The sequence below is a fragment of the Anguilla rostrata genome, chromosome 5 (genome assembly GCF_018555375.3).
Source record: "Anguilla rostrata isolate EN2019 chromosome 5, ASM1855537v3, whole genome shotgun sequence".
Classification (NCBI taxonomy): domain Eukaryota; kingdom Metazoa; phylum Chordata; class Actinopteri; order Anguilliformes; family Anguillidae; genus Anguilla; species Anguilla rostrata.
This window is the reverse complement of record NC_057937.1, coordinates 7,120,982-7,137,053: the sequence shown is the minus strand read 5'-3', so window position 1 is coordinate 7,137,053 and position 16,072 is coordinate 7,120,982. Positions and strand designations below refer to the sequence as shown.

Below are 16,072 nucleotides of genomic sequence, written 5' to 3'. Positions count from 1 at the left end.
TGTTATATTATCAAGACTACAATCGGGATAACCACCATTATGTATGCATTCAGACATCGAGATATACAAGAACAGGCATTCAGAGCATTCTGGCGGATGGACATAAATTTTAATCAAAATGAAATTACGATTCCCTGGAATCAGGGGGAAATAATACAAAACCATGGGAAATATATGATTTTTAAGTTACAGCGTGAAAGGAAATGAGCTAAAGAAACGCGCGCTGAAAAAGCACTGAAACGAACAACTAATTCCTTTCCTAACACTAACAGATCTACAGTATATCTACACACATTTTCCCCTTGTTGTACTATGGCTCGTTGGTCTAGGGGTATGATTCTCGCTTTGGGTGCGAGAGGTCCCGGGTTCAAATCCCGGACGAGCCCGTGTTTTGTGTTTTTTCTCTAAGAAAAGACTCACCTGAACTTGTTTTCACAACACACAGGAGCAAGGTTGATGTCGTCAAGCCTGAGTTGGTGCAGCACTTATTACATACGAATAAATAAATGTGTTTATTTATCAATATTTTGTTGTTGCACTGTGCAAGAATGGGCAAATATGTTACATAGGACCATACCGCTACAGCATATTGCTCATTCACGATGACTTAACACGAACATGCAAGACAAAGACCTGCGTGACATAGACCAGCACAGACATGCGTGACCTGTTCAGCAGGGCTGCACACATCACAGATTGTAATCATTACATAACCCTGTGATTGTGCCAGCATTATACTGCTCCATGAATAGGTTTGAATTGCATGTCGTTTCTGTCATTTTAATATTTGAAAGAAAGTACTTCAATATACTATCATTCCCTGTTTATTATATGTGTGTTATGTAATCAGCCATTTTCCAATTAATTAATTGTTAGTTAATGCATGGAAGAAACACACAGCAGGAATTTTACTTCCTAACCTCTAATCTTTCCTCTTCTGTTAACCGTTGTCAGCCAGCTGCAGATAGCCCCCCCCCCGTGTCAGGTTCCACTCAAGGTTTTTTCCTATTTCCGGCGATGGAGTTTTTCCTTACCACTGTCACCTTAGACATGCTCTTGATCTCTGTAAAGCCGCTTTGTGACAGTGCCTACTGTACAAAAGCACTGTACAATTAAAAATTTATTGACTGACTGATTGATTAACTGACTGATTGACTGATGCTTTGTGTGAAGAATTTACCAGTGGACAATTTACCAGTTTCTTAATTAGGTGCTTTTCATGTTTTAGACCTGGGGTCCCCAGTCTTATCCAGAAAGGGCCAGTGTGGTGCACACATCTGATTCTACTAATCAACCACTAGAGTCTTTGCCAACACCTTGATTAGTAGGATCAGGTGTGTGCATCCACTCTGGCCATTTCTGGATAAGACTGGGGACCCCAGGTCTAAAACATGAAAAGCACCTAATTAAGAAAAAATAACAGCCTGTTAAAATTCAACTAACAGCTTGTTAAAATTTAAACTTGTACGTTCAGTATGGATGGACTCCATTGTTATAACTGGTGCAAGTGTTTTTGAAAGCTTGGCACCAACTTTAATTGTATCATATGATATGTTTGCACTCTCCGGACCTTACCGTTTATGACACCTGACGCCATTTCTTTGTCGATGCACGACAACCCAGCGAGGGGAGTGGGTGAAGGGTAGTGTATGGGTTGGGTTGTGTTGGGTTGGGATTCAATCTCTCTGTCACAATGACTCAGCAGTTTCGTGTGCAGGAGGCGCTTATAAAAGTGCGAGGCGGATACTCGATCTCACAATTCCGAGTCGTATCTCTCAAGGACAGATCGTAGCAAGGCGTATCCTTTGGACCCCAAAAAGTAAGTATAGTGGAAATTATTGCATTGTAACCTGACATTTGTGCAAAAATTCTGTTTTAACTCTCAAGACGATCCACTAGATTTTTCGCCTCACTTTTTCTACTTTGTTGCAAAGTTCAGCTCATATCGACGATTGTGTTGCTGCGTATCCGGCGGCAGCTAACTTTGCACGCAGAAATTCAAATTATTTTGCATGCAGAAATCACAAACTTTAATGTGAGTTTTGACTTCTGTTGCAAAATAAATAAACGCATTTGGCAAAGCAAGTCAAAATAAACCCAACATTTGAACATTTAGTCGCCAAGTTTGTTAAATGTTTATGGTAAATTAACCATGTGGTTTTAGCGTATTCTTACTTTAAATCGAAAGATTTAATCTCCGGTTCAGTCTGGTGGCTTGCAGAATTGTGTGGTGGCTCGCTGCCGAATTACGTAATGCAGCCGTTTCTATTCGTTGACAACCAACGCCTGAAGTGCAGTTGATAGTTGCACTGTATGTATCCTCTTTACGCTGTATCTCTGCTCCGAAGTTGTACTAATTTCTCTGGTTAAGGAGTGAACAGCGTAACTCCTTTTAATGATTAAATCACCGGACTCGTTTTAAAAGACATGCATATTATGAATGAAAAGAAAGTTCGGTTGACAGACAAAAGGGGACGCTTGGCACCCGAATAGATTGTAGTTTGTAATCCGTACCATATTCCTGACTTCACAATGGAGGCCCCTTGTCCCAGAACACTTGACCTAGTTGCGCGAGAATGCTGCAACACGCGGAAGCAACAGATGTCTCTAACTGAAATCTGTCTGAATGCATATTTCGGCTAGATCGCGCTCCAGCTTTCGATCTTGAGATACGGCTAGAAAACGGTTACTCCAGTATGACAAAGGGGAAGGAGAACAGGAAGAAGAGATTTTGATGTGCGTGCAGATGTGGCTGTGGGGGTGTGGCCTGTGTTCACACTAGACTGCTTGAACAGGTTCAGCTTCCTGCAGCACTGACACCTTTTCACTTTTCTTTGCAGTGGCTCCCTACACCATCACCTACTTTGCGGTTCGAGGTAGGCGACCAGTGCACGTTTTGCATGTACACATCCTGTTGCCAGGGTACATGACTGGCTGTGTGACTTGTGAACAGTGATTTAAATTGTGGCTACATTGCAGGGTGTGGAAAAGGCTTTTGGCTGTGTCTGTGTGTGTGCGCATGTACATGCATGTGTGCATTAAATTATCCATATTGAACCATGCGAACCAAACTATCATTGGTTGATTCTTATTACTAGACATGACCAGTGTTCTCACTTTTACAGTAACTGCTGTTGCTGGGTGTTATTGATTGAAATAGTGCTTACAATATTATCCACTGCAAAAAACCTGAGTCGGCATGGAAACACTCCCTCAAGCTCACTCCCTGTCTGTCTGGGGTGTGTGTGTGGAAGGATTGAGGTCAAACGGGACACATGACTTGGCTTTGGGGGTGGGGGTGTGTGCTTCCTCCTGATTGGTTCTTCATAATACAATCGAAATTTGATTCAAAGGAATTTTACTTTTGCAGTCCAATGATTTCAATAATTGAAAGTTTTTTTTTGAATGTCTGCAACACCCCCACCCCTCCTTCACGCTAGCAGTGATTCCGGGCCAAACCGTGTACACCGTAGGAGCGTTGAGGCCATGCTAAATAAGCGGTCTGAGGAAAAGGCCTGTTTAGGCAACTGTGTGTTATGATGCGCTTTTGATGGGCTGGGCTTGCCTCCCGCGGGACAGGGCGATGTGGTTCCACGCGGATCGCGCTCTCCGACCTGGGACAGGAATGGAAGGAGACTGTCTTAAGTTTTGACGAGTGGATGAAGGGGGATCTGAAGGCAAAATGCGTAAGTGGAGCGTCTGAAAGTCATTCGAAGATCATGCGCTTGCTGTAAAGACCCTTGGGCTCGAGTAGTCATGCATGGGAGATTATGGCTCTCAGTCCTACTCTGATTCTGCATGAATGCAGAGTCTGTTTTAAAACTTTCTGAAAGACCAACTTCTTTAAGCTTCCTTTGAACTCTTTGGCTCTTTCCTTTGAACTGCTAATTCTATAACCATCTTTATATACCTATTTACTTATGTTGCACAGAAATGTTGGAATAAGCGGACACCTGCTCTTTGACTTGCCCTGTGATTGGGTGAATTCTGACTACCAGTGTTGACTGGAAGGGGCGCAGGTCCTTGACTAATTGCCAAGTGAATGTGCTGTCAGATCTTGGGGAACAGCTTGGTACAATGAGTTGATCTCTTTCAGGTGTTTGGCCAGCTGCCAAAACTTGAGGATGGTGACCTTGCCCTGTTTCAGTCCAACGCTATCCTCAGACATCTGGGCCGCAAGCATGGTATGTTTTCACTTACTGAGTTGTGAAAAGCCGAATGGAGCATTTATAAGTAAACCCTAATGCACATTGTTAGACTGTAAACCTCCTCATTCTGTTTTTTTTTTTTTTTTCCTTCTATGGTGTAGGGGCTTATGGGAAGGATGACAAGGAAGCTGCTCAAATTGACATGATGGTCGACGGTGTCGAAGACCTCCGGCTCAAGTACATACGCTTGATCTACCAGGAATACGTAAGTCCAGCTACGTGCATGATCGATGACCAAAAGTCCAAGGGGTGCGTGTGTGTGCGTGTGTGCGCTACTGGTATACAGCTCTGGAGTAACCAGGGATCAACAGCTGGAAGATCAGTCTGACTCGATTTATATGAACATTAGTGACTGTACAAGCTTGCACTGCCTCTACAGAGGATCACACTTGTGGTTCTATTGAAATTGTACTTTCATGCATTCTGATCGTGAGCTTCAGTGCAATTTCCACTCAGCTGGGCTAGATCACCCTGAAAACAGGCTTAATGTTCTCATTTCTAATTGTGCTTGGTTATTTTAGCCCTACCACGTCAGTGCCTTGTATTTCCTGTTTAATTATTCATCTGAATTTATGAATTCACCTTTTTAATACCCCTTGATCTCTTGCCTTAGGATACTGGCAAGGAAGCATACCTCAAAGATCTTCCTGACCACCTCTCCAAGTTTGAAGCTGTTTTGGCCCAGAATAAATCAGGATTTCTGGTGGGGGACAAGGTAAGCCCATCTTTGTTAACTCAAATGACCAGAGAGCGGATCCCATGGACCATGAATGGTGCTGCTCTGCCCAATGGGAAATGGTAGTCCTAAGCTAGCTGGTAACTGAGCGACGTAATACTGACCCAGTCCTGCAAAAACTACATGCATTGAACCAGTCCCCACTTGCAGGCCCAATCGGGCTGCAAGAAACAACCCTGAAGAGGCGGTTCCTCGACTGATCCCACAGTTTGACATGAACTTAACTGAACTGTGGCAGAATATGGCTCCCTTCCATATTGAAAGAAGCCCGCTAAACCGGTGCAGCCAGTCGAAATAATGAGCAGTCCCTCCCCCCCCCGTAGCGGTTTGAAAAATGCAGTAATGTGAGCGTGGAGAGGAGGGAGGAGAAGGGAGGGGCGAGTGTAGCTTCCACACGGACATTGAACTGTAGCCCAGTAGGCTACGAGTTAAGTGACCGTAATGCGAATGGCAGTTTGGCATTTTCCCAATAGGATCATGCATAACCTTTTGCTATTTTTATGCAGAAAATGCATTATTGTATTTGGTTTTCTTCACATTAGGACTAAAGTGATATATCGAATGGAGACTAGATGCTCTGCTTTAGAACTCAAAATGGGATTTAGTGTTTCACTGGTCCAAATGAGGCAGGATAAGAGAACCAAGACATCAGTGTTATGGATTGAATCCATCTCTTCCTAATAACTTTAGGGGGTTTGGCATTCAAAAGATGTTTCTCTCCCCCCTTGGAAAAGCCCCAGAGACAAATCGATACACACCGAAAAGAAGTCCATTAGCTAGCTACATTATAAGCATAAGGGGGGGGGGGACTAATTGTGTTTTTATAATATTTTATTTAAATGTGAATAGCAGCATTTGCATTTTATTTTAAATGTAAGTAGTGTAGTACTACAGCCTCAAATGGCCAAGCAGCTAATTGTTGCCATGGTAACTAACTCCTCCCCTCTTTCCACATTGACCAGGTCTCCATTGCGGACTACACTCTTTTGGACGTCATGCTCAACCACCAGGTGCTCTGCAGCCACAGCCTGGATAAGTTTCCTTCCCTGAAGAGTTTTGTGGATAAGATGTCCGCCCGTCCGAAACTCAAGGCCTACCTGGAGTCCGATGCCTACAAGAAGTTGCCCATCAACGGAAATGGGAAACAGTGAGGGGCCTGCAAAAGGGAGACATGAATCGAGCAGTTTTGTGTCTCCACTAGCCCTCCTGAGGAAATTACTGCATATTAACTACATTTTCTAGAGGATGTAGATTCTGATGACGATGGTTTAATCTCTAGCTGGGAGAGGGTGGATAGCCTTTTTTTTTGGTAATGTTAAAATCCCTGTGGATGCACTGGGGATGTAGGCTGTTTGGGTTTGTCTTGCCACATAGGCCATGTACCTACGTACAGCACGGCAGCTAGCTACCTAGCCAGCTTGCTTATGGCAGCTATGTCTGTTTTAGTCTAAAAATATTCACTGCAATAGTGCACTCATGATTTGCAGTTGATCAGTCTGGCAGTCAAAACAATTGCTTCCAAACTGTTTAAGAGGGTAAGGAAATGCTATTCACTGCATGGGTTATGGTGGCTTTTTGACATGCCTACAACAATTGAAATGAAGTGGCATTCATAATGGCTTAAACCAATACAACTACAGCCTATATCCAGCATGCAATCCATCCTTTTACAATTGAGCCCTGAGGAAAGTTAAATATTTGTACTTGTCATCTCTTTTTACAGTCCTATGAGTAATTGTCCTGTTTGAATTGCACTTAAACTGGTTCTTTGAACGAAATAAAAAAATTAAAAAAAACCTTTTGAACTGTTTGACAATGTAGTTGTGATTTGTCAGAGCATCCGCTAACTAGTGTTCGTTGCGCAATTGCCATTTCCCAAACCGACCAACTGGCAGTTGACTAATCTTTGTATTCCAGATTTTCAGGGTTGTATGATAAATGTAAATGGCCAGTATAACCTTCACATGACAAATTACTGAGTGCCTATTTTGTAAACATGGCTATGTCCTCTTGACTTGGCTAAGTCAAAGCAAGAGAACCGATGTGTGACCTGAACCGTGCATGGCAAACCAAATGATTGGGTGTTTTTTTACGTAAACTGCTGCAATCCTATTGAACACGCTAACTACAGTCACACTTAAGGAATGTAAGTTTGGTTTGTTTGGATGTGTAACTCCTGAACAAATGCAACCAAAGCAGTTTATATTCATGTGGAGAAAGCAAGCCTAGCTACTACGTGCCATCAAATGTCAACTGCCGTAACCCTGACAACATTGCTTTGTCAAATGGCCAATCCACCTTTGTGTAAAAAGAGCTTAAAGGTAGGAGCACAGTATAGCCCACCAGCTTCAGAGGGCACTGTACAGCAGTTCTATGCTCTGTGTGGAAACGGCACTTATCAGAAAGGAGAGACATTTAATTATCGGTCAAGACCGTGAAAATGTTGAAGAGTTTAAGATTTAATGATTCGTTTTTATACAGGTTTTTACTCGGTCTCTGAAAGAGAAATCAATTCTGGACGTGATTATGTAATCTTGCCTATATTTGCGTCGCAGGACAAGCAATCATCGAGCGGGTCAGTTTTTATCTAGTTTTGCAAGATAAGGTCATCCCTCCAACTGTAGAATCTTTTACTTAACACAAATGTACAATTAAGATCCAAGATGATAATATATACAGAGAATCATCTAGATTACAAAACTGAATGAGAAGTGGAGCAAATTGAAAAGGGGACATCTTGAAGTATTGTACACATTCTTGCCAAAAAAAAAAAAAACCTATATAAAAGGTCCAGGGAACTGGATTCAAATTGTGGTTTTATTCCTTAGAAGTGACAATTGATTTTCTTAATGTTTCAAGTTTTTAACCCTATTGTAAGCATTAAATTGTAATAAACACGATTACCTTATTGCGACCTGTCCAGCAGATAAGAACAGGGTGGACGTGCATAATGCATTCATTAACATTCACATCTGCAAGTCACATATGTAAACCATTCCTCATTGCTAGGTTAGAGCAGGTTGCCACGTGCAACAACAGACTACCATACGACACAAAAGAAAACAACATAAGCTAGCCTTTGCCATTTTAGAGTAATGTTTAACACCAACGTTGTAACACTGGGCTAGTGTACGCTTGACCTGACTGCCGTCTCAAACTCAGAACATTACACCCAGGTAAAGAAGGGCTTTGATTCCACGTATCTAAGCATCTAAGCATGAAAGGCATTTAATTACTGCTTGCTAACAGGAGGCCTACTTACTGATCCATCCCTCACCTGTTTTGCGACAACTGGGAGTGTCACTAACGGCAACGGTTGGGAGGGAGGTGAAGCGAGGGAAGGCACTGCACCAATGCACTGGCGCTAGAATTTTTTTTTTTTTTTCAGCAAAGCCACATTGTTTTTGTAAATAGTTGGTGAAGTTCTTGCAAGAATAGACACTACAAATATTAACTGTTGGGGTTGTTGCTATATTGCAGTGCCTGTTGTCCTCCCGAAATGTAATCCATTTCTTGTGGTTCTCTTCATTTAAAAAAAAAAAAGAAATGTGTTTTGTTTTGTTGCATCCAGAGAAGGTGCAATGCTTTATTATAAACAAGCAGTCTCCACAGTGGATGAGTAAATCTATATGGGGAGGGCAAGAGACTGAAGAAGAGAGTTAACGAAATGCAAAGGAAACAATTTGAGGAGAAATGAAGTAGCAAGTAGCACCTAATAAAGTAGGTGTAAAACACACTGATAACAGCCTCACTCTCACGCAGCGAGGTTCAAAATCTGTCACATTTCACCCACAGCTGATGCTGTAGCCGCTAGGCTAATAATACCGAAGAAAATGTAGCTGGAACTGTTGCTTTTCTGCCCTCCCTGGTCAAACGCTGCATGAGGGCTGGGCTCATAATTGTGCGATAGCACCACCAGGTGGCCAGCCTGCTCTTGCTGGGTCAAGAATCCAGCGGTCCCAACAAGCCTATCAGTTTAGTGGATGCACTAGAGGGTTACCAGTCATCTTAAAGCAATTCTGAGAAAAAAATGAACCCCCCAAAAATCTAAGAAAAAAAATAGATTCCCATAATAATAATAATAATAATAATAATAATAATAATAATATATGCATTGCATTGTCCCCGCAGGCACAATTACATTACATTACATTTCAATTCAGAGAGAGATTTGAAATGATGGGACAGTATATGTTCTTCTTTGTTTACACTGCATTGCAGGTGATTCTGAGGTATCTTGCTTCAGCGTCAGAGGTAACAGAGGTGAGCACTGACTGGTGAGGGTGGAAAAAAAACCCAAAAACGTAGAGTAGGTGAAGTACTTCAACCGTGCAGTAGGTGGCAGCGTCGGACCTTTGTTTTGCCCTCCTATCTCACCGAAGTGAAACGCCAAACTGCACACCAAGGGGATTTCAGCTTCGCAGTGCGCGAGCTCAGGGTTGGACTGAATAACAAAGACAGGAGATAACATGGACCTTTGCATTCTGTGGCTCGCATTCACGGTGTAGTGCAAATTGTGTAAATGAGCAAAACAACCAGTACTGGAGAGCAAAAGGCTGAGGCCAGGAGGGCATCGAAGAACACAAACTTCACTTCTCACAGCTGTGTGAACACATGAAATTAGTGTCTGATAGTCTTACCCAAAACAAATTTGCCTCCGATGGTTTTGCCCATAAACACTCGCAGTCACAAGTACTTTCAGTGACAGTACAAAGCATCTTCATACTATAAATATACAGAAAATGGCAACTGATTCTTCTTTCTGAATGCAAAGTTCAGACACAGTATAGCCTCATTAACACTCAGGCCTGTGATCTTCGGGCCTGTGGAGAGAGGGGTCACTGTCAGATTAATGAAAGGTCATACTGGGGGCATGGCTGATTAAGGGTGGGGGGGGTAGGGGGGAACCCAATTATGGTCTAGTGCTGTTAGAGAGGGATTACAAGCTTTAGTTTACCTATAAGGCACTAAACAGGAATGTGAGCCAAGATCTTATCTTCAGCTAGGATTAGAGGAAAAGGAGAAGAACAGACCCCAGTGTGTGAGAAATGCTGTTGTGTGTTTCCGTAGAAATGCCCAGAGGCCTCGTCGCTGAGATGTTTCCAGCTCGTCGGGCCCCGCGGCTCTGCCCTGCCGCGTGCGTGGGACAACAAAATGGAGGGCTTCCGATAAGCCGCCAGAGCGCGCGCGCGCTACGTTTCGGGAAATGGCGGCGGGCACGGGAGACGCGAGGGATGAACCGGAGGAGGAGGGAAAATCAATGGGAATTATTCAGGGAAGCGGCGAGCTCGACGCTTTGTGTCAGATTGGAGACGCGTCCCGAGCAGCTCGCGTCACCTCGGGCCGCGTATCGACGGCCTCCAAAACAGCTCTCCGCTTTCTTCCTTCCTTCTTTTTCTTTTTTTTCTCTTCTCTTCCGCACAGACGAGATAATGCTCTGGTGTGCGTTTCGGATTTTAATCAGAGTCGTCGGATGGATGGTTTCTCCCGCGTTATTTTAATCTTCCCTTTTTGTTTCTGTTGCATTTGCTGCCAGCGGTCGCCCTTGAGAGTGTTTGTATCAGTGCACGTGTAATTAAAGAGCTGCAGACTTGCACACGTGTTCGCGCCGCAGCTGAACGTTTGAATTTAGCAAAAGGCCTGTCGAGTGGAGTATCTGTGAGGAAATGGCTGCGCTTGATGGGTTGAACACTTAGCCTGGACAGAAACGGCACCACGGCAGATCGGCTCTGCTGCATAAGTCACCATGGCGATTTGGTCTGAACAAAAGAGTGACTTTCATGGCACCGAAAACTCAAGCACAAAGTTAGCCGACTAACCCTTTGAGCTTGCTCTACGATAGAAGACCCTGTTGACCAAATTCTCTCCCAGCATACCTGTAATGTCTAAAGGAGGCAGAAATGTTTTGAAAAGAAGTGAACTCTTTAAAAGGACACAGGCAAGCAATTTATTTCTCCCATGATGCAACAGGAAAATGTCAAAAGAGGATCATGCGACAGAATCGTTTACTGTTTTTTTTCAACCTCTAATTTCAACCAACCAGAGGCAGATTAGCACCTATGAAGCAGCGTATCGCAGTCACACATCATGAGAGGGTTCTTATAATAAAGGTGCCAGACACGTTGCTTGCTGCTCTTCTGGGATGTGTGAGTCAGGGTCTGGATGAAACCGTCGCACAGAGGAGCTCAAACAGCTTGAAGGTGTGAGAGAAAGACAGGGCTCAGTGGCATCCATCTTTCTTCTGCCTCAGAGTGCTACTAGCTCTAGTTACTGATGTCCCTTTCATCCTACTGCATGGATTTAAGCTCTCTCCATTTCAGATCACTCTGGTTAAGATAGCCTGCTAAATGAAGACAATGACATGAGGCTGAACACCAATGCAGGCTGGAGAAGCTTGATCTCTGCTGTGAGGTCACAGGAAGACTACAAAGAATATTACATTCCAATTTTTTTTGCGAAAAGAAATAATTGTTTGAACGCTTTCAATAAATTCTTACGTAGAACATTTATTGTTCCAAATACGTTCTGTCATGGTCACATTAAATACAAAATCTGCGCATGTTCAACTTGAACTGGTGACACTGCCAGAAACATTAGCAGGAAATGTTCAGTATCATTCAACTGAAAACTAAATATAATAGAAGGCAAAAGCAGGTTCAGGGTAAAGAGCACTAAAAAATGCTTGCGCTGCCTGGCTCAAACATTTTTAACCACCTTCTTGATAAAATTACCGTATCCAATTCAAACCAAAAGAGGTTTAAATTTAAAATAGATCAGACACCTAGCCCAACTGAACCTCAGCGTGCTCTCTCTGATATCAGACTGCTAAGCAGTTTGCTGGGTGATATCAATAAAAGCCTCAAACTCATTCATTCCCATGTCTCTTGACGAAATTGCAAGCAGCCCACATAATACTTCTCCCGCAGGCTACTCACATTTTGCACTGTGTTTGCAGCCCTCTTAAATGCTGTCTTTAACAAGCTGATCACCTTCAGCTGAGCATAATTGTGTGCAGCCAACTCCCCCTCTGACCCAGAAGGAGGGGCCATTTTGTCTGTGGGCGTGGCTTTTGGTTTTGAGTGGCAGCTCCTCCAGCCACACATTCCACAGAACCTAGCTGTTGGTTGAACTGGGCAGAACAACGTCCTCCTTTTAACCCTACCAATACATGCATTTCAGCTGAAGGGATAAGCTTTTATTATGCTGCAGTTGTGGACTTTGGCTTTAATACACTAATTTTCCTTCCTGTTTTATTGTTCATTGTTTTTTTTTATTGTTTAACGCTTCCAATCTGGCTGGAAGGAAGTTCATTTTAAATGGACAATAAAGCTTTATCTCATTACTGAACATCTGAAACGCACATCCATTTATTTTTACCTCCTGTAAATGTAACTCACTTCATTGGTCATTAATTCAGCTGTCACGAGACCATGAAGTGTTGAATCTGCGCTGGATTTAATTGCCGGCAGTAAATCCGCCCGTCTCCCCTGTCTGCGGGGACACCCCCTGCTCTCCACCCTGCCTGACCCTGGGAAGGTTCCGGAAGCCTCCCTGTTCCGCAGCCGTTATCTCGAGCACCCCATTATCCACTTTTTATCCTGTGAAGCCCCTGGTGAAGATGGCTGACGCCCACAGACACACAGGACCCTCCACCCCCCCCATCATTGTGAGGTCAGCAGTCTTTCCATTCTGCTGGAGGGCTTTGATCCTGACTCTTTCCCTTTGAACCCCGGCGATTAACATGGCCAATTAACACGTTCAGGGTTCCTGACGAGTGATTTCCCCTCTGGCTCTCAGTGCAAACTCCTAGCCAATCAGCAAAGGGATGATGCAGGAGGAGGGAGGGGCTAAAGCACAAGAGCCACGCCCTGCAGCAGAAGAAGGACCAATGGGACCCTGCAGCTCCGCCCCCTAATTTATGATTGACGTAATGAGATAGCTTGTTGGCCTGCCTCAGGTGAAGAGCACTGTCTAGCCTAGCAGAAGAAGTCGCCAGGCCAGCAATTCCTGAAAATTAAAGGAATGAAAACAAATAAATCTCCTACAGAGAGAAGGAGGAGTGGAGGACACAGGGCCATGTTCGCACCACATATTTTGGTTCGACAGCAGCAGTAAATGGCCGTTCTCCCTATTATTTTGCTCCTGTCCTCACGCACACACTTGCTGAGGAGGATGGGGAGAGGACCAGCGTGACCGAGCGACAGAGACCTCGTTTATTCGCTTGCACATTTACGGTAGGAGGATGGGGAGAGGACCAGCGTGACCGAGCGACAGAGACCTCGTTTATTCGCTAGCACATTTACGGTAGGAGGATGGGGAGAGGACCAGCGTGACCGAGCGACAGAGACCTCGTTTATTCGCTAGCACATTTACGGTAGCAGGTGTGACTGTCGTGCTGCTTTGGCATGCAGCAGTCGCCAGCGTGGAGCGAGAATGCTAATAACTTTACACCGTAAACAAACAGGGAAGCGTCTCCTCTCCAGCAGCGCGCGAACAGGCCTCAGTTCATCTCTCCTGCTGAATTGTTGTTCCCTTCGTAGCTGCGAGCTGTTGTCTGGTGTAGTTGCCCTGGTTGCCGTTCGTACCCACTTTGCCGCTTCTAACAGGACTAATTAGCGTTGCTATCTCTCAGCGCTTTACTGCGTTTGACCTTGACTGTTTTAAGTGTTAAAAAAAAGAGTGTTTAACATAAATGTGAGTGTTGCCTGAAGCTCGTTGAGAAGTTTGTGTTGCAGATCGTAGGCAATATTATTTGTAGGCCCATTCTTACCGGATGCTTTGTTCTGCAGTGAGCTGCATAGTCTGCAGCTGAACTGCGCAGTCACTGCTCCAGGGGACTGCACTGCTGTTTAGTGGGCGAAAACCCTCCCGCCCGTGAAAACGCTCTGTCCAATCACGCGGCAGCCTTCGGGGCAGTCGACCTCAGCCGGGACGGAGACGGTCGGTGCTCCATTTTGGACCACGGGGCCGAGCCAGCGCCCGTGGGGGTTAGTGGTACCGCCACATATTCATTTACTGAGCAGCGGATATCTACCAGCGGGAGTCATCAGAGTGACATCATAGCGGACCCGCGGCCGTGCGCTTTCCCAGGTCTGCCACCGGAGGGCGCTGTTCACTCTGCCGCGGTTGGCTTCACAGGGAACAGCTTGCCAGGCTTCCAGTGTGTCAGTCAGTGGTACATATTGTCTGTGCTCTCTGAAATATGGGCTGCCAGAAGCCATCTGCTACCTCCAAAATATTATCTGGCAACATGTATATAATTACGGGTTTAGCTTGAAGTATTTGCTAATCGGGCACCCCTCTTCTTGCTTCTTGCAAAGGATTGGGCTACGTGTTACCATGTGCCAGTTTTCAGGACCGAACTGAAGTTGGACCTACAAGCCTATAACCGCAGAATCTGATGCTGTAACATTTATTGTTAACAGTAAAAAAGGGGGAAAAAAAGAGAGAAACTATTTGAAAGACAGCCTTTTGAACATGTTTGAATAGGACGGGTCAAGAAAGTTCACTGAATTACACAAACGCAATGTGGCCTTTCATTGCTATAATGGGGTTATTTTCTGCCATTACAAAGGAGAAAGAGTTCTCCTCCGTTCTGTTCAGATATTATTGGTACAAATCTGGCTCATTATCCAGTGAAAATGCACTTTGGCTCTACACCCACAGAGCCCTCTAATCCCGATTCTGAGCATGCTCTGTTGAATCTTTACATGTTTGTTCTGTTTGCGGTAGGGCAGAACAATACCACAGTGACCAGGACACAGAAATTAAAATAAATGTATTGAACTCTGAATACAATGTAATTCTCTATATAAATAAATTAACAAGATTAATGTCACTGATAGCGAGGTAGTAATCTTAATTTTTTTTTTGTTGTATATTTTTGATATGCATCATGAAACACATTGTAAATTGAATTGTACCTTAAGTGACAATGGCAATAACTGCAATGAAACAGCTGGAGATAACTTGCATGCCATCATAGCTAGATAGCTAACTTTAGCTAGCAGCATCAATGTCGGTAAAATTTCCTCAGCTCTAGGCTAATTAGATAGTTAATTCTAACTAATTACGTAGTTGACTTGGTTGTGAAACGAGTGACTGCGGTGTACTTTTATTTTACTTTTAGGTCAAAGGTTGTTTGATGCTAGTGTTGATGTCATCGAGTGTGCTCCAAATGTAACAAAACTGAACCGTACTTACACTGTCACATACAAATCTTAAGGTAGCTCCATCCATTTTATGAATGATACAAGTTCATGAAAGAATGAAAGAATAAGCCTCGCACACTTGATATAATGCTCTAAAATGATTGGCTTGGAATGCCAAAACGTCAACACTATCGCCGGATTAACACTAAATAAGCATTACATCAAGTGTGCAAGACTTATTTGTTCATAATTTTTACTCCGCACCTCGAGCTATTGCATTGGTGAGCGCACGTCTCTTCTAACATTTCAATGATAAAAGTCAAACCTCCACCGCGCCTTTAAAAGCGGCACCACTACGGTGTGATGTAGTACACGGTATGTGCTGCCTGGTCACTGGCACCAGGATTTAAGTGTGCCATGTCATTCCACTAACACCAGAGGGAAATGAGCCACGTGATGAGAAAAGGGTGTTATTTCACACCAGAAACAGGAGCCGGGACATACGGACCGGTTAATGGCCTTAAACATTATGGAGGTGTCTTCAGCTGCTCATTTCCATTGGGGTGGGGGGGGGGGGGAGCGTGGTGGAGGTGGGGGGTGGTGATGTGCACCGTGCAATATCACATATTGATCGATTTCACGTGCAGCCTGCAAGGCAAAAAAGAAATCAAATGACAGGACGGAATATTTTCCATCTTGCACGGGTATCAGCGCGACGGGCCCTGGGTAGAGTTTGGCAGATGACATCATTTTTCATTATGAGGAAGCAACAGTTTCAATTTTCTCGGATTCAGATAAATTGAATTAGCCATGCTGGAGAGACGAAGTGCAGAACCATGTATTGACAAGTGCTGCCTTTCCCAAAAAGCGACTGTGTAGCTTTAATAACTCCTGACAATATAGAACTTGGGAAGGTATTCAGGGAATCCCTGGGATTATGGTAAGAGCAAATATGAAGGACAGCTAGACATTGTGAC

At 44.0% G+C, this 16,072-nt stretch overlaps 1 protein-coding gene and 1 non-coding gene across 2 annotated transcripts; both read left to right on the top strand.

The window, feature by feature from the left end:
- The first annotated feature begins 314 nt into the window (after positions 1–314).
- trnap-ugg (transfer RNA proline (anticodon UGG)) lies at positions 315–386 on the top strand. The gene has a single exon. It is a non-coding gene; the product is annotated as a tRNA-Pro (tRNA).
- Positions 387–1,684: 1,298 nt separating this feature from the next.
- On the top strand, positions 1,685–6,688 carry LOC135254556 (glutathione S-transferase P-like). Its single transcript, XM_064334819.1, has 7 exons — positions 1,685–1,819; positions 2,841–2,876; positions 3,580–3,686; positions 4,097–4,184; positions 4,310–4,413; positions 4,822–4,923; positions 5,907–6,688. Coding segments are annotated over exons 1-7 (627 nt in total). The 5' UTR covers positions 1,685–1,818; the 3' UTR covers positions 6,096–6,688.
- The last annotated feature ends 9,384 nt before the right edge of the window (positions 6,689–16,072 follow it).

Bases quoted from the DNA above. Each gene is read 5' to 3' on its own strand.
- LOC135254556 (XM_064334819.1), top strand. The intron at 3,687-4,096 runs GTAAGTGGAGCG...GATCTCTTTCAG, and splicing joins GGGATCTGAAGGCAAAATGC to GTGTTTGGCCAGCTGCCAAA. The intron at 4,924-5,906 runs GTAAGCCCATCT...CACATTGACCAG, and splicing joins GATTTCTGGTGGGGGACAAG to GTCTCCATTGCGGACTACAC.